Below are 25,172 nucleotides of genomic sequence, written 5' to 3' on the forward strand. Positions count from 1 at the left end.
AACGTTTGTCTTCTGTCTCTAAAGCGATTAATACCTAGCACCAGCGCAACTTCCATTATAATCATCTTACTTTATAATGAGGACTGCTGTTTGGGCTGGAGAGAGGCACACGGGCCCTCAAGGATCACTTCTGGCTACCATGTCCCCATCAGCAAGCCTGAAGAATCACCGCTGCTCTCCCCTCTAAACACAGAGCCCAAAGTGGCTTTCACGGCAGCCTTCTCACTGGGGTTGCAAGAGATTGTAAGTGCAATAAGCCAACGTACATGGCAGATGTCAGCAGGGTCAAGTGCTTTGAAGAAGGGTGGGGAATGACTGCAGATGGGGAGGATCTGGAAGGAGCTGTTCTGTGGATGAGACATGGGGGCGCGCATGGGCTGCATGGAGGGGGTGCAGGGCAGATCTAGAGGGATCCCGGGCAGGGGGTGGCCGGAGCGTGCAGCAGTGGGAGGCCGTCTGGGAGGGCAGAAGGACCCTGGGCTTTACTCCAGCGACGTGGAGGCTACTGGAGGATTCCGAATGGGGGAGAGTTGTGATCACCTTAGGCCCCGAGGCAAGGTGGAGGAGAAATCCCGTCGGGGCTCTGCTGGGGGCATCCAGTGAGAGGCCATGGTAGCTCAGACAAGAATGGGGCAGGGAATGAGGAGAGAGATGGAGAAGTTCAGAACAGGTCTGAGGACTCGTGGACGGATTAGATGGGGGATCTGAGAGAAAGCAAGGAAGTGTGGATGGCTCCCAGTCCTTCTGCCTGAATAGCTGGGTAAACCGGTTTACCAAGGCAGAGGTTGCTGGAAGGAGCAGTTCGGGGAAGATACCAGGCTCTACTTTGGTGGTGTTACACTTGAAATGCCTAGTAAGGACGTTGGGCAGGGGGCTAGATACGAGTCTAGAGCAGGGGGCGTTAGGCTGGAGATGAGACCTGGAGTCATCAGCATCTGGGGTGTTTAAATCACAGGACCAGCCGGGACCTGCGCAGGAGGCCAGAGGAGGTCCAGGGAAGATGGGAGGGGAATCTGCAGGGAGAACGAGGAACGAGCACTGAGGAAGGAGGAAAACCAGGAGTCCCTGGCATCTGGAATCCAAGGGAAAAAAAGGACCCAGAAAGCAAGCAGGGAGCTCCCAGCGCTAACCACACTTGACAGTGATAACGGGGCACAGCTCAAAGATGCCCCGAGAAAGCATCAGCCAAGTCAGAACGCTGGAGATGCCACTGGACAAGTGAGCTGGTTTCTCCCACAAATCAAAAGCCTGGGACAGGGGCGGGCTGAGAATGAGAAGGTTAAGAGACCCAGCCAGAAGCAATGTGTGGTCCTTGACTGAACAAACCACCTGCAAAAGACATTGGGGGAACCTGGAAGAAGCCCGGGCATTAGGCGATGCTGAGAGATCCTGCTCATCTTGGCAGGTATGTTGATGGCGTGGATTAAGGCGGAAAAGGTATCAGCCACACATGCCCATGGAAGACTTTACGGTGAAAGAGCACAAAGTCTTAGATTCAGCAGGGGCGCCTGGCTGGCTCGGTTGGTTAACCGTCTGCCTTTGGCTCGGGTCATGATCCCGGGGTCCTGGAGCCTGCTTCTCCCTCTCCCTCTGCCTCTCCCCCAAAACGAGGCTCCAGCTGGGAGCTAGGGAGGCCCTGGTGGCACCAGCAATATCGGTCTTGGCTAAGAAAACTGAAGGCTCAGGGCAAGGGCAGGGGGCCGGGTGCAACCATTCACAGCCCGGCTCCAGGGCCCCACAAGCCTGCTCACGCAAGGCCCACTCTTGATGCTGCTGCCCATCCCCCTGTCCCTGGCTGGGTCCCTACCCTCATCTGCCCCATCCTCCTGACCACACACACACTCACACACACTCACACATGCTCATACTTGCTCTTCAACTCCAGTGTACACCCCAGGTAAACCCATTTAATCTCCTTAAAAAAGCCCACTCTGGGATTGGCACCTGCCCATCCAGGGAGGTTCTAGAAGCTTTCCTCAGAGACCTATGACTCTTTGGTGCCTTTTCCTGCTGTCCTGGCACCTGGCCCACTCCTCTCCCTGGCCTCACCTTGTCCCCCAGGAGGTGGGCTCCCAGACTCCTGACCAGTGAACTGCTTCAGCCCGTGGATTAGTGTGGGTGTGTGTTGTAACAAAACAACCCCAAATGTATAATGACACAAACACAACAGAAGTTTGTGTCTCTTTCCTATAAAATTCAAAATGGGTGAGTCCTCGTTCCACAGGATGGAGAAGTTCCTGGGTCCTACCAGGCACTTCTGATTAGTGGGTGCTCTCCTCCAAGCGGCAATTCATGGACCCAGGCTCCTTCTACCTTGTGGCTCTGCCACCTTCAACACACGGCCCTCAAGGTCACTGTAAGATCTGCGTCAGGCTGGTGGGGGGATGACAGAGCACAGAGGAGCATGCAGGAGTTTTAGGGGGTCAGGTCTAGAAGTGGTGCACATGTCCACACATTCCATTGGCCAGAACTCGGTCACATGCCCCACTAATTGCAAAGGAGGCTGGGAAATGTAGTCTGGCTGTGTGCCCAAGACGACGAACTGAGTTTGGTACCCTGCCAGCCAGTTTCCATCACAGACCCCTAGCTCCATCTCCGCCACCGGCTTCTGGCCTTCCCCGAGCCTCCCCTTTCTTTTATACCCGCCCTGGCCTTGGCCCTCCTGACCCCATCCTCCCACCCTGCCCTAAGTCCCCTGCCCTGCAGCTTCATCTGGCCACAAGCCAACACCCAAGAAAGGACCAGTCCCGACAGGTCAGAGAGGCACACAGAACAGGTTTATTCCTCATGAGTTTATACAACCACGGCACGGAGCAGAAGGTAAAAGTGCAGACAGCTCGGGGCGAGGGCAGAGGGCCTCCCCTGTCACACTCTCTTCTATCCAGCAGCCTACATCCAGGCATATACCAGGTATTGAACGTGGGGAGCTGTGGGACCCACAGTCCACATGAGCAGCGGCAGAAAGGAGGCTGGGGGGAGATAAGCCCCAGCCCTGCTGGAGGGGGTGGTGAGGAACAGCCACCAGAACTCAGGCCTCTCTGGAATGAAATCACCCCTCCTTCCTTGCACTCCCCCCCGCCGCCGCGCCCCCCGCCCCCGGCTGGCTAGCTGGTTCCTGCAGAGAGTGGTCCTAGTGGTACTAAAGGAGCTCCCAGCGGCAGCCTGAATGGGGGAACAGGAACAGGACACAGCAAAAGAAAAAGTACATGGCAGGGGCATCTGAGACCCAGATGAGGTCAGCTCTCCCGTCCTCAGCGGCTCCCTTGATTACCTGCTCCCACTACCTAGGATTCCACCCTGAAGGCTAACAAAGTCCCTCCTCTTTACTTGTGAAAGGCAGATGCCCCTGGGAGAGAAAAGCATGGAAGGCAGGCGAAATGGGAAGGGGCCCGAAGCTCTGCCTCCCACTCCCCTGCTTGGCCCGGGCCCACCTGACGAGGGTGGGCGACAAGCACCCATGCTCTCCGAGCTCTCCACCTTCCCAGCGCCATGCCACCTCTGTGGCCAAACACTGCCCCTCTCCTAGCAGAGGCGGGATGCCAGAGGGAAAAGAAGGAAGGCAGGGAAGAGGCTCCTAGGGGTCGGGGAAATCCAGAAGCCCCTTCCTGAAGGAAAAGCCACCCTCATCTCACTTGGAGGTGAGGGGGACGGAGACCCAGTCCTGCTCTATCACCTCTCCCAGACGGCCAAGGGGACAAGGACCAAGATGAGGGGGGCCTAAGGGAGCCTGGGCTACCACAGACACAGAGCAACAGACACACAGACCGATGGGGGCCGCCAGCTGGAGGCTGCCGGGCAGGGGCCGCCTCTTACTCGCCATCCCAGCCTCGACTCATGGCCTGTACCACGGCTGCGTAGAGCTGGCTCCAGGCGGCCCGCACGGCTGGTGTGAACGCGGGGCCCAGGCACTTCTCCAGCATGTAGAGCAGGGACTCACCCACCGTCTGTAGAGGCAAGTGGCACCTTGTCATTCCCGAAGGCGGGAAGGCATCGCTCCATTCCACAGGTGAGGAAACTGAGGCCCGGACCTTTCTTCTCTCCTGCACAGGGTCCATGCTTCCCGAGCAGGATTCTGCCCCAATCCTTGGGTACCACATGGGACCCAACTTTCCCCTTCAATGTGAGGCTTCATAGTGAACGAAGCATTTCACTCTACTCCCAGCCTTGCAGTCACCCCATGACTGGGGCCAAGGCCTTGCCTGGGAACCCCAGCTCAGAGCAAGCAAAGTCATTGCCCCCAGGCCTCCGTTTCCTCCTCTCCAAGGCAACACTCACAGTGTTAAGAGCCCACACTCTGCAACTAGACACACCTGAGTTCACTTGCTGATTCCGCCATTTATGAGCTGTGGGGCCTTGAGCAGGTTTTGTGACCTCTCTGAGCCTCAGTGGCTTCATCAGTAAAACGGGGAAGGTAAAAGTTCCAACTCGTCAGATTGCTGGGACAAGCAAATGAGATCAACCCAGAAAGCTCTTAGCACAGCATCTGTACACAGTAAGCCTTCAAGAATAATAATGGCTCTCATTTGTTATTGTCAGAACAAAATATGGTTTACTTATTCCACAAATAATTACCGGACATCCACTAAAGACTAGGCACCGTACGGGTGCTCGAGATAGAGAGGACAAGACTAACTTGGTCCCTTCCTCGGGGCGCTTACCATCTGGCAAGGTGAGTGGACTCGGGTAGACTTGTCACGTCAGCGGCCCCCAGTGAGCCACACCTCGAGGATTCACGCCCCCTGAGTGGGGTCCCTCCTCCCTGAGCCGTCACCAGGAGGGATGCAAGCAGGGGCCGGGGCTCTGCCCTCTGGGGACTCAGCTGCCACTCTGCAGAGGAGCTCAGCAAGGCCCCCGCATAATGAGACACCACAGGGAAAGAGACCCTGAAGGATGACGGGCCGCCTTGGATGCAGCAGCCCCAGGTGAGCTCCCGGCTGAGTGCCTCCCGCCCCACCACAGGCAACGAAACCACTGCCCACACTGAACCCAGAGAAATGAGAAACCGTTTGCTTGGGATGGTTTTACACACAGCGATAGGAAACTGAGCAGACTGGCCAATCCCAGAGGCTCTTTAACTTTCCATGGTTCTAAGAGAAGCCACACCAGGGAAGAAAAATTGGAGGCTCAGAGAGGTCAAGGCACTGCCAGGGCTCACACAGCACGGCAGTAAAGGCTGCAGACCCCCAGCCCCAGTCATCTGAGGGTATGGGAATGGGGAGAAAGAACAGATGGACAGGGAGGACCAGGAGAGTGGTGGCCTAGGGTCAGGAAGCGCCCCTTTACCCACCGAGAAGGAGCTGAGCTTCACACCCACTGCACGGTGCTTCTTGCCCAGGCCAGCAAGGTACTCCTCCAGCGAGGACAGGTCCTCTACATTGGTCACTGCAGTGTCAATCACGAGCATCACCTGCCAAGGCCAAGGTAGCAGTGAACCCGAGAGGCCAGAGCAATCCCACCTACTCACAACTACAGTCCAGAACCGGGGGGGTCCCAGCCAGGAGTAAGAGAGGTCAAGCAGGACCCTCAGTTTTCCAGGATCAGAAATGCAAGGCCACGGGGCTCAGCTGGTGGAGTGTGCGACTCTTGTTCTCAGGGTTGTAAGTTCCAGCCCCACGCTGGGCGCAGAGATTACTTTAAAAAATAAAAGAAAATCTGAAAAAAAAAAGAAAAGAAATGCAAGGCAATCCCTGTCTACATACAGTAGGCACTCAACATGTGGCCAAACTGCCAATGTTATACTGTGAAGGCAGCTCCTCTCCTCTGAGGGTCCCAAAGCCCTAAACATGGCAGCGGGACGGTGCTGTCTGCCCCGGACAAGGAGAAACTGAGGCACTGTGAGAGTCACTAGCCTCTAAGGGAACCCCAGCTTGGTTGTCATAGGCAGATGGCGCCTGGTGGATCAGGGCCAACAGCACCCTCAGGAGCTGGGGACGGCGCTGAGGGCAAGGGTGGAGCAGGGACCAGCTGGCTGAGGCTCCGCCCGGCTCAGCACAGAGGGCAAGGAGCAGACACCTCTGGCATGGGGGGCAGCAGAAGGGGAATGAGAGCAGGCCAGGGCGGAAGTAACTTCCCCTAGCCGAGCCTCCCGTTCTCTGCCAGGAGGGCGTCCTGCTGGATCTCCGGGCCGCTTCACCTCCGCCTCACCTTCCTGATGTGGTCCAGGAACTCGGGGGACGACAGGCAGTCCTTGGGGCTGGAGAACTGGCGACAGTTGTACTGGAAGAGCGGCAGCAGGTCGGGCTCCAGGTCAAACAGCCTGCGGCGGGGAGGCCCAGGCGTCAGCCCTGCGGTCCCTGCACGCCCCAGCCGGCCCCATGAGCCCCGGCGGCCCAGCGGCCGTGCGGTGGGGGCGGGGGTGGGGAGGCAGGGAGGCAGCTGGAAGCCGGGACACACCCTCCCGCCTGCCATTGGCCCCTCTCCCGCCGGCTTCAAGGGGCACCCTGAAAAGAGCAATGAGTCCCGAGGCCTCTCACAGGGCCGGGCATAGAGCAGACCCTCCATAAACGGTTCAGAGGGCTGCGACAGGGAGGGGTCCTCAACTAGGAAAGCCCTTCTCTCTCTTTTCTCTTCTCTGTCTCTGTCTCTGTCTCTCTCTCTCCCTTCCACTCTTGGGTCAGAACCTCCTAGTCTCATCATGTCTGTAGGGACTTGGGCCAGTGATGATAACGGTACTATTAAGAACTCCTTACACTTACTGGACACTGAGTACTTTACATGTGGTTCACTTACGTATCCCTCACAATCCTAAGCAGTAGATAGAACTGTTATCCCAGTCTTATTGAGGAGGAAACACAAGCCCAGAGAGTTTAAGTAACCTACCTACGGTCACACAGCTTGGAAGTAGCAGAACCACAGAGGGTCACTAAGCCCACAGAGAAAACAGTGGCACAAGCAGAAGCTCTCAGTCCCTCCTGAGAAGGGCTCGTTGGGCTTTTGTGTAGCCCTACAAATGTATTCCCCCTTTGTCTGAGGAGGAGGTTTTGCAAAATCCTCCTCAGAAGTTCTGGGCTGGCTTTGGGAGCTGAAGCTCCTGAGAAACCATGGTGACAGAGCGCTGCCTCTGGGGATGGCAGAGGGGTTACCTAGAGGCCCTCAAGGTAAGCTTGGAGACTGGCCTCCCTTCCCCTTGGGGTCTGCGCACCGCCTCACACCTCTCTCCAGCGGGGAGACATGGGGGTCTGTCATCCCTTCGCTGGTGGTTGTCTGGTCCTAGCCCGGTCCTTTCCTCGGAAAGGTTTATCCTTCTGTTGGCTTGCTGGCAGTGTGCACCCCCAGGGCCTGGACCGTGCCCTCCCTCCCGGAGCCCCGGAGCCCCGGCACAGCCTCCCCGCACGAGCCCTCGGGGCATCCCCTTCAGGCACCACCCAAGGACCGAACACTCAGGAGCAGAGCCAGGGAGGGGGCGCAGCGCGGGGACCAGCGCCTGCTGGCCAGAGTGTAAGGAGATCCGCCGGGGAGGACCCCCGCCCACCCCCGGGGAGTCGCCGCAAGACGCGCCCACCGCCGGTGGAAGGCGGGGGGAAGCGCAGAAGGGGCTGCGCCACCCGTCGCCGCGCCCGCTCCTCTGGCGCACATCTGGAGGCGCCCCGGCGCCCGGGCAGCGGGCCAACCTTCCCTCCCCTGGCGCGGGCCCAGCCGCCGGGAACCCATTCCGGGCGAGGCACCCCGCCACCCGCACCCCCGGGGCGCTCGGGGAGCCCTCACCTGGCGAACAGCACGGTGCCGTGCTCCAGCGGGCTGCGGCTCACCGCCCGCCAGCTCTGCCGGATCAGCTCGGGCTCCGGGAGCTCCATGCCGGCCCGGGGACGCGCGGGGCGCGAGGCTGGGACCCTCGGGGCGCGGGCACCGTCACCGCACGTGCCGCGCCATCTCCGCGGCGACGCGGGCCACTCTGCACCCCCTACGGCCCCCCGCCCCCTCCCCGCCCCAGGTGGAGGCGCCCCGCCGTGCCCGCCCGGCTGGCGCTTCCGGGGACCCCGCTCCGGCCGCTGCGCCCTGCGCCCCGCCGCTCCGACAGCGCCCCGCCCCGCGCCGCCCGGCCCCGGGCGCTTTAAAGCAACCGCGGCCCCCGCCCCCCTCCGCCCGTCAAGGCGCTCATCTCTGGGCAACTGGCTGTGCCAGGGACGACCTGGTGGCCGGGGAAACGGCTGGGCTTCAGAGCCTCACAGAAATCGTCGAGCCTCTCTGGGCCTCAGGTTTTTCATCCCGAAACTGGTGAGGATTTCGCCACTTGCCGGTTAGGGCACCAACCGAACTTGATCGCCTTAGGTAGGCTCTGCATGTGCCACCTCTCCGCAAGCTTCCCTCACCTGCTACTGGAGGCATTAGAGTTTGCCACCCCCTTGGCACAGGTTCTCCTTCCTCCCGCCCCGACGTGGGACCAGGGGATGCGAGCACCTGCCTGTGGGACCAGGCTGGGCTGGAGAGGCCCTCTGCCCTACTCTGGGTCTGACTGAAGCATCCCCCACCCCCGTCCCTGCACAGTGGGGGCCACCAGAGGTCTCAACCTTAGGGACAGGGCCAGGACCACGGCCATTTCCAGCCAGGCCTGGGGGTTCTCGAGACAGCATCTTAACAATCTGTGAGCTCCAGTTCTGGCCCCAGCTCTGCTTGGCCGGGGCCAGGTCTAGGGTGCAGCAGCTCTGACAGCTGCAGTGCCTGGCCATCGAGGGAGTTAGGGTTCAGCATTCTATTCCACGATTTTCAATAGACTTCTAAAATTTTTAAATAGAAGTACTATTTTGTTCTTTAAATTGAAGTTCAGGTAGTAGAGTCTCATTCAGGGTATGAAGTTGACCACCTGTCAGGCCTAAGCCTATTTCTCTCTCTCTCTCTCTCACTTTTTTAAGGGGGTGGAGGAGGGGCAGAGGGAGAGAAGCCGACTCCCCGCTGAGCAAGGAGCCCCACACCCGGCTAGAGCCCAGGACCCTGAGATCATGACCTGAGCCAAAAATCAAGTTGGAGGCTTAACCTACTGAGCCCCCCAGGTGCCCCAAAGCCTTTCTCTTTCAAGCATGAAAGTTCCTCCGGCCCCAGCCCAGTGCTAGTGCCCCAGGCTTTGGAGAGCCAAACCTTCATTTAACCTTCATTATTTCCAGTCTCTGAGCCTAGCTCCTCTCAGCCTCCCTCCTCTCTTTCAGTGTCCTTAGTAAAGGGGTCGGGTAGTGGGGTCTTTAGGGGCCTTTCAGCCCACCTCCTTTGGTTCCTTGGATACAAGACGGTATTCAGGCCAGTGTTCATGAACAGGCTGAGGTTCCATGCCCAGGAGTTTGGAGTACACCTTATTCCTTTCTTCCCCATCTCCCCACACATCTCTGGGGTCTCTGGGCTGAGCAGGAGAGCAAGGGTAAGGCAGCCTGCCTTGTGTCTGAAAAGTCCAAGATCCCCAAGTAAGAGCACAAAGGAACTGGGGGCAAAAGGGAGAGGAAAGCTAGGTTACTTGGAGACTAGATTTCTCATTCGGTATCCATGGCCCTGCAGCCAGGTCAGCAGGTCACAGGGCGAAGGCCACATGGGTCTCTGGGTGACTTTCACCTTTCAGTGCCCAGATGCCCTGTGTAGGCCACCTGGCTTATCTAAGGCTTCCCACCCCACCAGTGTGCACTTCCTGGCAAGAGTCTACACTGTGGGGGTGCCTGGGTGGCTCAGTCATTGAGCGTCTGCCTTCGGCTCGGGTCATGATCCCAGATTCCTGGGATCGAGCCCCGCATCGGGCTCCCTGCTCAGCGGGATGCCTGTTTCTCCCTCTCCCACTCCTCCTGCTTGTGTTCCCTCTCTCGCTGTCTCTGTCAAATAAATAAAATCTTAAAAAAAAAAAGAGTCTACACTGGGGACCTTCTTGCTTCCTTTCTCCTTTTGACAGGGTCTGGGTCTGATAAGTTAATGGCAGTTAATGGCTTTAGCTGGTGAGTGGTGGAGTCAGCACTCACTTGGTCTCAAGCCAGGGGGAGGGGGCTGAGTGTGCTGTAATCTCTACTTCCCTGGAAAAAAAGGCCTGAGAACCTGGCTGGGCCTATGCAGGACCAGCGGGAAGGGAGGGTGTTCCAACCAGGAGACGGAGGGTCTGAGTCCATATTTGAGGGCTGAAGAAGTCACAGGATCTCCCCTCGTTGCCTGGCATCTGCCCAGGACTTGGGCAGCAGGTTCTAGAGGAGGAGAGTTGAATGCTGTTCTAGAGCCCGTGGTGTCACTGAGGTGGAGTTGTCGACAATAACAGAGCCAGCATCCACTGAGCACTCCTGTCCTGACTCTTTACAAGGATCTTTACATCATTCACTCTTCATCCTCACAAGACCTCTATCAAGTAGGTACCATTTGTTATAATCTGGTTACACTGTTGAGGAAACAGAAGCCCAGGGGTTTGGTCACGCGCCCCAGATCACATAGTTGTAAGCGGTGGGGCCACGATTTGCCCTCAAGTCTGACTCCAGCCCATTCTCTAGGCCTCTGTGCTCCACGGCCTCCTTCACTTTGATGGACTGTGACCAAGAGCTATAGTTGAGACCAAGCCAAGGTCACTGGGTCTAGGTCAGGGGTGTCCTGGAGCTGGCTCTTCGGTGGCTTCAGAGAGCCAGCTGGGCACATCTATCTTTCCAAATTCTTGTGTAGTGACATCAGGACGGTAGCCCGAAATGGGCCATAGTGGGAGTATTTACACTGTGGAAATTGGCAAGTGCTATCAGGGCTTGTTTTCCTCCCCGAAGACCACTGGGCTGGGTGCAGCAGCAAATGCCAGCCCCCGGATGAGCTGTGGATGCATTAAGCAGCACGTACAAAGGAACATGCTAAATCTGGACACCTCTGAGCTACGTCCAGGCCTTCTCCCAAGGGATCCAGGGTTGCCAGGTTGTTCTGGGAAGGTGCTTCTAGCCCCAGGACCAAGCTGGAGCAGCAGAAAAGCCCAACTTGGTGCCCAGGCCTGGCCCTGCTGTGGACTAATCACAGGAGTTTAGGCAAATAACGTAATCTCTCATGGGTAGAATGGAGACAAACCAGCACCGACTTCACTGTGCCTTCATGAGGATTAGGTGTTACAGAGGTGTGGGCGCTTGGTAAGCTGTGTCAGTCAAGAAGAAGTGTTTGGTCCTTTTCTAACTTGCCTAGACACGGCATTTTCCATCCCTGCAGATCTCCATAAGCCCCTCCCCACCCCCTCCAGCCACTCTGGTCCCAAGGCGGGGTGGGGGGGGCTGGGGGGGCAGGCCGCCCCCACTTCACAGAGCAGTGCTACTCCTCTCCTCCCCTGCTTACCGCCAACACACATCAGCTCTCGCGTCCTTTGGACCCTTAACATCACTCCCAATGACGGAAGACCCCTGCCAGGATGGGGCCTCTGGTGAGCACAATGGAAGCTGCTACAAGGCTGGGCAACACAGCTGCCTCAGTGGCGGACAACTGCTACTCCCTCACGCTCCTTGCCCTACTGTGTGGCGGGTTACAAGAGAAAAAAGGTCCAGCTTCCTACTTATTTTGGAATAAGTTAAAATAAATTAAAAGAACAACCAACATTACTCAAGTAAGCTTGTAAGTGGGAGGCCCAAATGCCCCTTGGGGTAACAAGGCTCACCTGCCCAGCCAGAAGCCCAGGGCTTCTCCTCGAATTAGAATGGCCTCAGACACTGAGACACAGTGGAATGGTTCTTGCGCTCAAAACATCCCTTCTTTCTGGGAACCCAAGGGAAAGTCAGATTCAATTAAGGACAAGAAGAACACCATGGCATTCAAAATAAGAGCTATTTATTACAAAAGTAAATGGCCTCTGATTATCTGTGGAAACTTTTTATATATATAAAATTGTGGCCCAAAAAGCTGGCTGGAGGTTGGGCTAACAAACATCTTCTTCCTCCACCAGCAAGTTTGTGGGGCATGTCACATTTCCGCCAATTCCTGGGCACTGGAGCCCACATTCAGAGCCCCACCTTGATCGCCCCTCTCCTCAGTGTCTTCCACTGACCAAACCTGAGCACTGGAAGCTGCATCAACCCATATGGCCTTGTCCTCAGAGAAGTGTCTGCTAGTCTGGGCTAAGAGGAAGAGGAGGGAGTGAGCCAACAATTCTTCTCTCATCCTTGGAACGCAGTATTAAGAGAGGAACCCTTTGTCCCCAGTGTGGCCAAATTAGGAGGGAGCCATGGGCAGGAAGCTGGCTGGGCTTTCTCCTTCCTCACACTCACTCAGAGTGGCTGCCTCTCTGCTCCTTGGGAGTGCCTCCCTTCCAACAAGTCCCTAGTAGGAAATAAGAAGGTGCAAGGGGACACCAGTCACCTCCCAGTTGTCACGGGGTCATGGTTCTTGGCTGAGGGGCAAGCACAGACTCTTCATTCTCCCTCCAGAAAAACCCACCCAGATGGCTACCCCCAACCAGCTTAGAAGAAACCAACTCCATCTTTGGGGAGGACAGACTGGTGCGGTAGAAGGGGTGAGCAGAAGTTCTCTATCCCTGCTCTCCTTCCCTTCCAGAAACGCAATTAAGCCCATAGCCCAGACTCAGCACACAGGCAGCACTTCCTGCCAGGGGAAGTCAAAAGGGGTTGCAGCCCTGGGAGAGGGAGGTCATCATACCCCAGATCTAATTAACAAACCTGCCTTGCTTTTGACATTGCTGCATTTCCTCTATTAACATTAATGATGGCTGGTCTGAATGGCTAAGGATGGCCAGAAGCTTCCCTCCCCACTGCCCAGTAGGTAGCACAGCCTGTCCCTGGGCCCAATTTCCAGTCTCCGTGGCAACCGCCTCTCGAAGATGCTCTAAAGAGCTCTGACCCTGTCAGAAGTGGTGGGGGCTACAGAGGAGGGAAGATGAAGTGTGGCAGAGCCTCATCATTAAACCTGGAAGCATCACAGTCCTCTGAGACAAAATATTCTGTCATGCACCGGCAGGAGGGAGGCAGCCTGAAGAGCAGGCCCGGGGCTGGTTAGGTTCTGACCCAAGGGTTTTCTTAATCTCTTCCATTTGGGAAGGAAGTGAAAGGAACAGCTCTGAGCTTCTTGCTTGGGCTTTAAAGTGGTAGAGAGTAGAAGCTTTGCTGCATTTCTAGGTGCTCTAGGTCTTTGGGAGAAAGAGATCGGTGGAACAGTGACACAGAGAAAGGGAAATGAAATGCATCCAGGGCAGCAGGGAAGACTAGAGAAGTAAAAGTGGGAAACACCTCCTGAGTGACAGGAACATCAACCCAGACAGGCCCACTGGGACCCCAGCCTGGCACCACAGGTCCCTGCCCTGCTGCCCACCAGCCTCAGCAGCTAAGGGGCCCCAAAGGTTCCCCCAACCATGGGGAGAATGCATCTGTCCCACCTTGTAGCCAGGTTGGATGCAGACGGAAAAGGACATAGCAAGAAACCACCTCTGGCACGCAGGGCCTGGGAACAGAGCAGCCAGGGATAGGACGCCATTCCTCCCACCAGTCATCATGTGGTGTTCTCAGAGAGCAAGGAACCAAGGGCTGGTGAGTGCTCGGCTGCCTCACTCCAGAGCCCAGTCTTCTGTGCACACTGCAGGGAGTGCAGCCACCTGCTGCCCCAGAGACCTCCCAGCAGCTGCCCTCCTCCCCACACTGGGAAGCAGCTGGGAGGCCCTCCAGCTCAGGGGCGCTCAGCTCTATTTGTTTGTGGGGAGAAGGCCGGCACAGCTTTGATGGCCCCATCTGCTCCGCCCTTGGTGATATCCCAAAGTGGGGCCAGTGAGCTCAGCCTTGTTGGAGGTCAGAGAATTTTTGATGGCTCTTGCTTTCAAGCCAAATCCAGTGTGAAAGAAATACCAGAAAATACTACTATAGCCCTGGACTATTTCTTACAGTTTATGACACTCAGCTGTCTACAGTCACGGTCTGTATTCCACAGGTGTATGGAAAAACGAACCCTCCCACTCCCACACACTCACGCCCATTCTCTCACACACTCATCCTTATGTTGCACACTCGGGGAAACGGGCCTGAGAGATGTCCGCTGTTGCTGAGCCATTCCCAGCGGTGGGATCTCTGCAGATAGCGCTGCAGCTCTCCCTAGTGCTGGGCTAAATTCCAGGTATGCTCCCAGAGCTTGGTCCTGGCAGGCAGCAGAATTCCTCAGGCTCCTCGGGCAGCTTTGCCCACAGCTGGGAGGGTCTGGCTGCACAGCTGGCTGTCCCCAGAAAGTTCCTGGATTCTGGCTGGAGTAGCAGTAGCCTCAAAAGTCCCATGATTCAAGCCACCTTAGTCCTGCCATGGGACTTCGGGGGTCCTGGGCTAGGGGACCGACCATCCCATAAGCCAGAGGGTGGAAGAGGTAGAAGCTGTGAGAGAAAATCCAGAGGGAGGCGGTTGGCACCCAGCGCTTCAGCAGGGGCAAGGAGCCCCATGGATCTTTGAAAATTTAGTAGCCCCTACTGGAGCTTAGCAGCTCTTCTCCACCTATAAGACCCACCCCTCGTCACAATGTCTGTGTTCACCATGTGGGCACACTGTAGTCCGAGAGCTTAGCAGATGGCGGCTTAATGAGAAAGAAGGAAAGGGCTCCTCCCAGGAGGCCCGGGAGAGAGACCAGTCCCGGGGTCTGGCCATGGCTGTTTGGCTCAGAGTATTTGTTAAAATGTGCGTGTGCCCTCAGATCATAGGCCCACCATTTCCTGTTCACACTTTAATGCTGCCTCCCTGGCCCCTAAAGGCCAGTGACTCTCAATAGGGGATCTGTGAGACTGGCAAGGAGGGGGGGTTGGTGAGGCTTGCCAAACAACACCCTCCTTCCAGTTATTCTGAGCCACACCCCACACCCCTCTCCCCACCCTCTCCCTCACTCCAACCCCTCCAGGGCTGTCCAGTGGGGGGGCCAAGGTGACTAAAGAGAGGCAGCCGGTGTGCTGGGGTGATACAAAAGCTGGGACCTACTGGCAAAAAAAAAAAAGAATGCACAGTTAGCCGCAGGTTTCTCCTATCTGGGTCCACATTGGGGTCACCTGGGGAGCACAGAAAACCGGCTCAATTGAGTGGGAGCCTCCGGGGATGGGGCCCGGGGCGTGCTTTAAAAGCACCCCAGGGGATTCTAAGATGCATCAAAGGCAGAGGCAGGGAGCAGCAATGCAAGGGGTAGGGGCTACTCACCTGTAGGCAGTTCCCAGGAGCAGGCTCAGGAGTCCCACCGCATATATGCCCCTGGCCAGGGAAGAGGAGGGCAGACTCCAGGCACAGAGCCGCAGGAGAGTATCCCACAGAATCCCTAGGAGAAAGAAGAAAGACAGACCTAGTCTGTCAGAGGATGACTTCCTGGGATGCAGCAGAGAGGAGCTACCCAGGTCAGGAAGCAGCGAGACTCCCCCTCGGTGCTTATCCCCCACCCTTCTCACCCAAGTCCAGGTAGGCGGTGCTGACCTGTCAACATGCTGGAGAAGAGCATGGCTGGGAAGTAGTGGTGGAAGTAGAGGATCCGGCCCATCAGGAAGAATGGGAAGTAATGGAGCATCCAGCCGAGCAGGAGCTGACCACCTCCTTGCAGCAGGACCTGGGACAGCCCTGGGCCCCAAGCAGCACAGCTTGGTCAGCAGCCAGGGAGGGGGCAGAGACCCCTGGCTCTCAACCAGCTCTGCCCCTTCCTTGCTGGGTGACTAGACTAAGCCACGTGCCCTTACTGGGCCTGCCTCCCTCATCTGGAGGCCACTAAGCAAGGTGCTAAGCAAGCCTCTGGCAGCTGGACAAGATGAGCAGCTGGCCCTTGAGAGCCTTGCTCACCGCCTGCTTGGAGAGGCCTCAGCACCCACGCAGCAGGAGGCAGCCCAGCCTCTAAAGAAACCAAGATGCAGCACGGCCCCCAGACAGCTGCCCCCACCCCACGGCCTTTGCTGCCGCCCAGATCTTTGCAGTGGCAGACAGGGCAGAGGTGAAGTCAGAGATGAGAATGGAGGGCAGAGAGGGGGTCTAGGGCCATGGCTGTTCACAAGGGAGCTGCACATGGCAAAAAGAGCCTGCAAGACCATCTCAGGGGCTGTGGTCCCTACTCCGCTAGAGGACAGGGCCATGGAACAGAGAGCGACAGAGGAGAAAAGGTGGGCAGTTCTATACAGAGCATAGAGGTTCAAGTGAGGGCTCTAAAGTCAGACCACTTGGGTCTGAACCTCAGCTCTACATTTACTAGTATATGTCCTGGATAAGTCTCTTCTCTTTGTGCCTTTGCTTCCTAAGCCATAAAATGGGGCTAAGAATGTTCTACTCTACAGGGCTGCTGGGAGCATGGAGTGTTTAACATAGTACTGGGCATTTGGTGACTGAGCTTTAAAAAGCAAAGGAGAAGGGAAAGAGGGGGGTGAGGGCAGAACGGCCCATCGGCAGTGCAGGCTCCGGCCAGCTGCTAGGTCAGGGGAGGGAGAGCCCAAGGGACCGACCTTCAATCTCTGCAGGCAGGCGTGCCCCTCTCTGCACAGCTACAGCCATGATGCTCCCCAAGAGGAGATAGAGGGCAATGCTCAACAGATTCAGCCACCAAACCACCTGCATGGGAAAGAGGATGGGCGGGTGAGAGGAGAGCCACAGGCCCCCAAGGATCCAGGCTGAGGGCCCACACAGGGAATGTGCTAGGCACTCACCGGGTTGCCGAGCAGATACACGCGGAAGTCTGTGTCATTGATCCCTGAGAAGCGCAGGCCCTGCGGGGCAGAGGACACCCTGCTGATCCAGGGCCCAGTGCATCCCAGCCACACGTGCTCCGGCGGGGAGGAAGACCAGTTACCTTCCACAGACAGGGAGCCTGGGCAGGAGGCCGATTCTATGTGAGCTCGCTGGGAAGGCCGGGTCAGAATCAGGACAGAAAACAGAGCCCTGTCTCTGGCCACCTCATGCCAGGTAAGGCCTTGCCCAGTTGCCCCACCCCACCCTCACCAAGTCTCAACGGTCTCTTCTTTGGCTCCATTTCCTGGGAGCGGCTCTAGCCTTGAGCCCTACCTGATAGTTGACAGGCCAGTGCCAGGGCTTGGATGTGAACTCATTGTCCTTGGGTTTGAGGCCATTGTTCCCCTGCAGGAAAATGGCAAAAAAGAAGCTAGTCAAGGCAAAGATCTAGAGAGCTGACAGAAATGTGAGGAATGGGCATCTCTGACAGATAGCCAACTGTCAAGAGAAACCTCCCCCGTCTCCCTCCGTTGTGGGGAAGAATCTGGTGCTTGTTCTCAGTCACTGTCCACCTGTTTATGACTGCCTTACTTCTACCAACACACAAGCTTCCACTGCCACCAGGGACAGTCCATTCAGACCCACTATGCTTGAGAGAAAAAAGGACTTGTTTCCTGTGAGCACAAAACATCCATCCATCTTCCAGACCAAGTAGAAGTGTCAAGAGGGCTAGTGGGAGATACAAAATCAGGCTGGCTTACCTGTTCCCTCTGGAGGCCAATTTCAAACACAAAACCAAAACCAAACACTCTGATGGGTTCCTGAACTTGGAAAAAGTTACTTTAGTCCAGTATTTCTCAACTTTTTTTTTTTTTGATTCTTGCCCCTCCTGGGACTTTTTAGACTTTTTTTTCCTAAATGCCTCCCATCACATTTTAATACCACAGCTATACTGTAAATGTGTTTACATATTGGTTGACTACCTACATTAAAAAGTTACAGGTTTTTTGCCCTCCAAGAATACATTTTATCCACTGGGAGTGATATTAACCCTGTTCAGAGTGCACACTCTCGCCTGAAGGACCCTGACTCAGCCCCTTTAATCCAGCAGCCAAGACTGTCCAACACCTTGTCTCTACGCGCCAAAATTAGGGCTTTTCAAAAACAAAGAAAAGATCAGGACCCTGGATACTAAGCACCAGGACTGGTGTCAGCCTCATTATCAGAACAAATTGAGAAGGTACTTCCCAAGAAGAGGAGTGAGGTGTTACGAGTTAGGTCAGGATCTCTCCACTGAAGGGCCTCAGAATGAAGAATGGATCATCCTGGGCCCCAGAGGAGCTGCTAAGAGAAATTGATTTCTCCAAACCACTGCAGTTCAGTCCCAGACTCGGGGACTCCAGCCAGAGCTATAACCAACCAGGGGCATCCTATTCACTTTGTTAATCTCAGAAATACAGCTCCTTTACTAATCCAAGAAATGGAAGGAAGGAAAAGTCTGTAACCATTACAGGCCTATGCATTTATACATCGTTCTCTATGCTTAAAATCCAGAGTGGGCTCATTCCTTCTGACCTCAGCAGGCAAGGCAGCCTTCTCTGTACAGGACTCAGACCCTCCACTCAGTGGGCAGAAAAGCCCTCTCCCATGCAGTTTCTGTCATCTGGACTATTTTGACCACTCTCCCCACCCTGACTCTATTTCGGTTGAATAAGAACGTTCCCTGATGCCCTTTTATTCTTTGGCTCTACCTCTTAGATAATGAAAGAAGAAACGAGACTATTTAGACTTAGTCTTAAAATTCTACCCAGACATAGAATGATATTTTGACTGACAGGCACGTATTCAAAAGAGCTATGTCATCAGGCCACAGTGACAGCTACAAGCAGGGAGTCGGGGAAGAAGTGACCCGGAGATCACTTAATGTCAAGTCATCACCTCCCAATGTGCAGAAATGACAAAATTTGAATTTTTTTATCTAATCTGGTGAAATAAGTCAACTATATTTACTGAGTACTGCTTACATAATCACTTCCAGGAAAGTCCACTTGACAACTGCTCAGCAGGGGACAAATAACAGGCACTACACCTCTCTGCACCCCTGTGGGTGGAGTGATCATCACATACTGGCTGAAGATACAGTGATTCCTAAACACCTTTCCTGCAGGACACTGGCTTTCCATAAACCAGAGGAAAGGCGTCCCCCCTACACATCAACACTGCAGCAGGCTTTCTGTACAGCACAGGGGAGAAGTTAAGCTAGTGGGTAGAACTTTCTCAATTTAAAGATCTCCTCTGTCAATTGTTCTTAAACCACTGAGGTTAGGACTGCTGTCAGATACTAATGATGGGGAATACCAACAATGAGTCTTACAAAACCTTCAAAAGACTCAACCACGCCCCTAAACAGTCCCCGTGTCTGGGAACATGCGTGGGCTCATGGTGGGAATTTTATGCTGCAGATAAACAACTTTTGATCAGATCAGCTATTCATCCTAATTCATTCTAATTTCATATGATGGAATGAACTATTACTGTCTCAAGGACTTCAACCAAGAACACTCTAGTTTTCCAGGGCTCTGCCATTGGAACGGATCTGAGAATCACTTAGAAGCAGAAGAGTGTGGCGGTAGGCAGCACTGACTCTGCGAGCCTGCCAGCCCGGCTTTGAAGGCTGGAGCCACCTCTTCCATTTCGTTCTGGGACCCTGGGCAAGTTGTTTAACCTCTCTGTGCCTCGATTCCCTCATCTGTAAAGTGGGGACCATATCCCTGCAGGACTGTGATAACTACAGAATAAGTTAGTGCAGCACCGTGCATAGAGTGGCGCCGGGCACATAAGAGCTACGTAAGTGTGCACTGATGTCTGTTGTCCTCACCATCATCATCACCGTCATCATTCTGTGATAAGGGAAATGCCTTCGAAGACCAAGTAAACCAGAAGCGAAGACCCTTTCAAAGTCCTCCACCAGGGGACAGTGGATCTATACCATAGCTACTGATCTGTGATGCAAGTTTGTGGACGGCCAAGAGTTCATAGAGAAGCCTTCCAGTGAGAGGGGGCCACAGTACCCAGATCATCACCATGTGGGACTCCAGCAAGATCTCAGGAAAAGTGGGCTGCAGCACGTCCAGGCTGATGTTTGGCACTAGACAAAGAAAGGACAGAGAAGAAAACCTTGGTCACACGCACATTCTCACAGCCGTCCAGGGTACTAACACCATGCCTGGAATCCGAGTGTAGCTTTCCTGACACGCTGGCTAACAAGTAAGTTAGAGTGTTGAAGAGACAGAAGGAAGCTTGGCCCAATTCTTGATCATCCCTTCAGCTTGTGCAAAGCCCTCATGAGGCATCTGGAGAAATACAAAGGCAACAGGCGACGGGGCCTGTCCCCAGCGTTGCCACTGCTCTCGGCACCATCACCCTTTGTTATGGTCCAGGCTCGAATGCTAGGCCGGTCTGTGAGGACAGGGACCAAGTCCACCTCATTCACCCCAGGGGCCCCTAGGCTTCCCACTGTACTCACTAAAGAGTTGTTTAATTAGTTAATTAATTAGCTGGGTGGCTAAATTAGGTAGTAAGAATGAAATGGAAAACACAGAGAGGGGAAATGAAGCAGAAGCTTAAAAGGGGTGGTTGAGGAGGACAAATGATGGATCCAAAGACGACTGAGTTGAAGATGATACTGATGTAGAAACATCAAATTGGAGCCTGGGAGTACAGATATGAGGGCTCAGATCCAGGGCTGTGGCCACCGCTTTCTATAAAAGTGTTGGCTGGCTGTGGGGAGGGGCGGAGCACTACACAGGGGCATAAAGGGAAAGCACCAGCCTGCTCTAAGCCTTGAGGGTGGGAGATACCCATGGTGCAGGGGACAGAAAAGCCCAGGAGGAGACCAGACAGGTGGATCCACATTGCAGGCGGCAAGGAGAAGTGTCAGCTCCAGCAAGAAGCAAAGAAAATGGGACAAGGAAACTAGCTCTGGCCCACCGCAAGGTCACTGGTCACTTTTGGGGAAGTTTAAGGAGGATGGGAAGTTGACATGGTTGGGAAGAAAAAGGAGCTACCTGTCGAGACAACTCGTATGAAGAGACTAGGTTCAAAAAAGGCAGGAAATGACAAGGAGATACAGTGGCAGCAGAATCTATGAAGGTTGATTTTTCTAACGTTAAGAGTTACTTATAAATGTTTCCAGGAAGTAATCTCACTCACATTTGGGATTGATATGGTCTTCCACATTCCAGATAGAGTTGAGGGTTTCCTTTAGGTATGGGGTGCAAGTAACTTCCAACTGTTCCCAGCCCCTGTGAAAAGCAGTCACAGAGGTCTCTCAGAAGACGTGAAACTCACCAGAGAGTTGCGCGGTCGAATCTTTAAATTTATAGAACCCTGCTCTTTTCAACCCAGTGGCCACGCTTTTTGCAACCTCACTCTTTTATATCCCATGACTATCCTAGGAGGAGTCCAGCATAGAGTATTCCACTTCAGAAAGGCCCAGAGCATTTACAAGGTCCAAGACAGATGAACAACTATTCTGTTCAACTCTCAGAACACATAAAATACCAAAAGAACTCTGGAGTCCTGTGCTCTGTAACACACGTGATGCCTTTTCTCCCTCCACCTACCACTAAAATAAGAAAACATGAGGTGAACATTGACAACTGGGAAACAGAAACTTCTGGTATACTCTTTGTAGTGTGAAAGGAGAAGCATGAGCCTCAATTGGGACATCAAAACCCCAGAGACTCACCACTTGGGCAAGACCTTTCCCGAGGAGCCCAGGACACAACCTGTGACCAGATGGATGAGGCGAATGCGACTTCTCAGCACTTTGATCCGGTTTCCAAATTTTCTGTTTACAACCTCAATCCGCCAGAAATCATTTGAATCTCCTGTCCCATTCTGCCATGTAAATCAAGGAAAAAATACAAAGAAAGTAAGATGACTTTAGAGAAGACATGTCAGGAAAGGGAGATGGCCACCCTTCCGATGACACCATGTTACAAAGGTCAAAGACAAAACAGGCCTCAGTGGATGAGGTGGGAAGGGGAACAAGGGGGCCGGAGAAACACCCCAAGTGATGGACAATTCCCCCAGCGCTCACTAACACAACTAAGAAAAAGTAGTGTTAACTCCTACAGCCTGCAGTCCAATTCTTCACTTCAAAGGACTAGAGTTTAAATTCTAAACATATGTCTTTGCTCTTAAACCAAACTCAAGACATCAACCTGAGCCAACAGAAATAGATTTGGGCCATTTGTACCCATTACTTGGCCATCTGGACACTCACTCATCTAAGCCAGAAAGATTTAGCCTGCAGATTATATTTTGGAAATTAAGACACTTGTGTCTAATTCTCCTCAGGAGATGCGCACAAGAAAAAGACAAGCAATGGCTCTGGTACTGTGGGATGAGCAAACAGAAGGAGGTTTGGGAAGTCCACCTTAAGGAACCCAGGATCTTTACTGATGCACCAAAGCCCCTGCAAGGGAACATAAGATAGTCCTAAGTCTAGCTGCCCTGTGTAGTTGTTTTGTTTCCAAATCACTCCCCAAGCCATAAGTACCCATAGAGCTGCTTCTTCTATTAACTGCATCACCCACGCTACTAAAAAATCCAAAAGCAATGTGGTTAACATCCCCCTGCAGAACAGGGAAGTAATCCTTAAAAATAAAGCCAATGAGGATTTGGGATCTGGCAAAGAATAAACATATATTCACCTAGGATCACATTGTGGGTCCATGGCTTCTATGTCCAATGTGATTTAAAAAGGGACCCAAATAGTATTCATATGTGACATTTATTAAGTGTCAGAACATAAAAATGGCATGGTTATTATGGGAGAAGAGAGATGGAGACAAATAGACTCCCAGGCTGCTTTTCCCACAGCAAGCCTAGCCAAAAAGTTCCCAGTGTTAATAGAGTCCCTGGGTAGCCCGTCATCCTTAGGAACATTCCAGAATTCCAGGGAGGAGTGTTCTGTCACATGGCCCTGAACCAGGCCCCACAACTTTTTACAGCCTGCTCACACTCCAGTTGCTCACTTACTATGCCATAGCCAGTGACCTGATAGTGCTTCCGGGTCAGGGGGGCCTCATGATAGTGACTGTGCAGGTTCCGAGAAGTCCTAGAAGTTAAGCGAGAGAAACACCATTATCCTGGAGCAAAGAGACATGCAATGTCTCCTCTTTTACTAAGAATATTCAGAGTCCTCTGTTAGTGCAAAAAAAAATTAGAATCTGAACTATGAAATCCAACATATCAGGAACATCTTGCCTATTTACTCACAAGAAACATCCAGAGAGTCAGAGAATTGTCCAAACCAGCATGGACAGATGGTAGGAGTCCTGGACTCCATGCCAAGAAAGGGGTTAACTTCAGCAGTGGGGGGAATGACTTACCACATTTGGTGGCTTTGAAGCACTTAGCTTGCCTGACTCATGAGGCAGCTTTGGGGAGAAGAAATTAAAATTTGTAATCTACGCACGCCTAAGCCAGGTAAGCCTCCTCCCTCCCATTTACTCTTCCTGCCCTCATCACCAGTTTTATAATGTGGGGATCTGTGGGGGAAGGGAGGGATTAATTTGGCTTTTATTTACTTTGTGCCTTTTATAGTAATTCTTACTTTTATCCACAATAATAAGTGTTCTTTATAAAAATTCTGGAAATTTCCAAAAATAAAACTTAATAAATAATAAATAACTTTTGTCAATAAAACAAAATGAAATTTATTAAATAATAGTAAAGAATAAAAAGTAAAAAGTATCCATGATTATACTAGAAAAAAACACTGCTTATAGCTTTTCTCTATATATAATCCCTGATTTTTAAAAAATTCCACACCTGATGATTCCACTATACAAAATTTTTGCAGAGCTGCTTCTGATATTGTTCCTGTTCACTCTTGCACATGGTGCCCTATTTCCTTGTGTGCTTAGTTATTTTTTACTATGTACTATTCACTGTCACTGAAAAACTATTTATGGGAATGGATGGCAATCTCTTTCCCAAAAAAGGATTTACATCTGCTTTTAGCCAGGCACTTAGGAAATATTACCAGTCTAGGATTATGTTCATTTAAATTCATGGCCTAAAGATTTTGAGACCATCCAGATGAAATTAATTTGGGCCACAAATCCATGTGAGGATCAATTGGTAGTTATAACTTTTCAGGAACCAGAAATAGCCCCTCCTCACCCCCACCCCCCTTCTCAAGCCCTTTGGGGTTTCAAGTTTGGGGAAGGATCACTTAATAAATTTACCACTTTGGGTGAGCCTAGAGCTTTGAATTTACAACTCTTTCTCTCAAGGGGCAGTCAAAACCAAAGATCGAAACTCAAGATTGTGGGATCAAGGCAGAAGTGGCTGCAGCATCCCACTTATTTCTCTGGATTTCCCCTCACCCCCCAGTTTTACTTAGATTTTTGGCCTGCTAACTCACTACTGCCTTGTCAGCTCTTTGATGCTTTAAGATGTTTTCATATTATTCCAGCATTTGTAGTCATTTTCAGTGAGAACATTGCTTAAATAAACCAGCTTGCCATATTCTCAGAAACACACTTCTATATCTTCCTAAAGGCAGCCACTTGAGAAGAAGCGTTGGGTAACTCAAAGATTTTTTTTCCTCTGGAAAAAGGGAAATTGAACAGTACCTTCAAAGTTCAAAGCTCCCCAAAGCCAAAACAGGCAAACAAAAGTGGCTTGCTTATTTCACAAGACTTCATAAAATTGCCTTCCCATTCTAGCACAGCAGTCTTGCTCCATTTACTAGAGCCGCATCCAAATCTGAGTTCTGTTTATTTCCAGTTTAGAAGAACTCCTTACCTTTGGTGCCCATACCACTCACTTATCCAAATACTTATCCAAGCAAATTTACTTACTCTTTGTGTTCTAGCCGAATGATGTCTCCATGTCTTACAAACTCTACTGGGAATGAAGGGTCCAGGGGATCTGCTAAGAAGAAACAAGCATTGATATCTGAAATCATTCACTCATTAGGCTAGTATGAATCGAGGGTCTACAGGTAAAGAGTTACAGTATAATACGGTAGGTGCTAGAGGTACAGACAGAGTGCTGGGAGGACAAAGAGAAAGGGCCCCTCACTGTCTCAAGGAAGGGTGTCTCAGAGATATGCTTGAAAAGACCCTACAAAGAGGGGAGAATTTTGTCAGGTCAACAAGTGGGGCCAGATGTATGAAAGAACAAAACGCATTTGACCGATAGCAAATGGTTTCATATGAGAGGGTAGGGTGTGGTGGGGAGGGGAACGGGAAAGACTGTGGGAATAGATGAGTGTGTGAACAAGTAGGGCCAGACGGTGCATGCCAGGCTAGGAAAGGTGGTCTTTATCTGACAGGCCCCGAAGGCTCCACAGAAGGGTTTTTAAGCTGGGAAGTCAAATAATAAGATTTTCCTTTCTAGTAAAAACATAGTCTTCCAAAAACTAATGCCATGTAAATGACCATATGCGCTCTCCTCAGAGTCCAGTGTTAAACCCTCAAGTTTTGTCAGTCATTATCTTGTCTCTGGCAACACACATGCTAAGTGTGAGGCGAAGAAAATGATGACGTGACAAAAGAAAGGGACCACATCATCTGGAAA

The 25,172-nt window shown here is 53.0% G+C and overlaps 2 protein-coding genes across 8 annotated transcripts in view; both read right to left on the bottom strand.

The window, feature by feature from the left end:
- Positions 1 to 2,755: 2,755 nt before the first annotated feature.
- Positions 2,756 to 7,918, bottom strand: NGB (neuroglobin). 2 transcript variants are annotated; one of them, XM_045902006.2, is made up of 4 exons: positions 7,705 to 7,918; positions 6,145 to 6,256; positions 5,288 to 5,407; positions 2,756 to 3,944 (listed from the first exon to the last, which is right to left on the bottom strand). In XM_045902006.2, exons 1-4 carry the CDS (start codon positions 7,791 to 7,793, stop codon positions 3,810 to 3,812), a joined length of 456 nt encoding a protein of 151 aa, XP_045757962.1. In that variant the 5' UTR covers positions 7,794 to 7,918; the 3' UTR covers positions 2,756 to 3,809. The 2 variants fall into 2 exon arrangements, with proteins under 2 accessions (XP_045757962.1, XP_064427489.1); XM_064571419.1 differs by having other exon boundaries at positions 3,824 to 5,407.
- A 3,796-nt stretch (positions 7,919 to 11,714) lies between these two features.
- POMT2 (protein O-mannosyltransferase 2) overlaps positions 11,715 to 25,172 on the bottom strand; it is a 43,026-nt gene continuing 29,568 nt past the window's right edge. For 2 of the 6 annotated variants that reach the window (XM_045901299.3, XM_064571413.1), the window contains exons 11-21: positions 24,452 to 24,524; positions 22,620 to 22,698; positions 21,322 to 21,473; positions 20,784 to 20,875; positions 19,643 to 19,719; positions 16,905 to 16,976; positions 16,550 to 16,741; positions 16,349 to 16,454; positions 15,342 to 15,482; positions 15,075 to 15,189; positions 11,715 to 14,269 (exon numbers count right to left, since the gene is read on the bottom strand). In XM_045901299.3, the coding sequence (XP_045757255.1) occupies positions 14,164 to 14,269; positions 15,075 to 15,189; positions 15,342 to 15,482; positions 16,349 to 16,454; positions 16,550 to 16,741; positions 16,905 to 16,976; positions 19,643 to 19,719; positions 20,784 to 20,875; positions 21,322 to 21,473; positions 22,620 to 22,698; positions 24,452 to 24,524 (1,205 nt within the window). In that variant the 3' untranslated portion in view covers positions 11,715 to 14,163. Of the gene's footprint in view, positions 14,270 to 15,074; positions 15,190 to 15,341; positions 15,483 to 16,348; positions 16,455 to 16,549; positions 16,742 to 16,904; positions 16,977 to 19,642; positions 19,720 to 20,783; positions 20,876 to 21,321; positions 21,474 to 22,619; positions 22,699 to 24,451; positions 24,525 to 25,172 lie in introns of those variants that run through there. The other 4 variants (XM_045901302.3, XM_045901300.3, XM_045901301.3 and 1 more) reach the window with 4 other exon arrangements.

This window comes from Mirounga angustirostris, unplaced genomic scaffold (assembly GCF_029215605.1).
Source record: "Mirounga angustirostris isolate CCGP_5_RB_7025 unplaced genomic scaffold, mMirAng1.0.hap1 SCAF_9, whole genome shotgun sequence".
Taxonomy (NCBI): Eukaryota; Metazoa; Chordata; class Mammalia; order Carnivora; family Phocidae; genus Mirounga; species Mirounga angustirostris.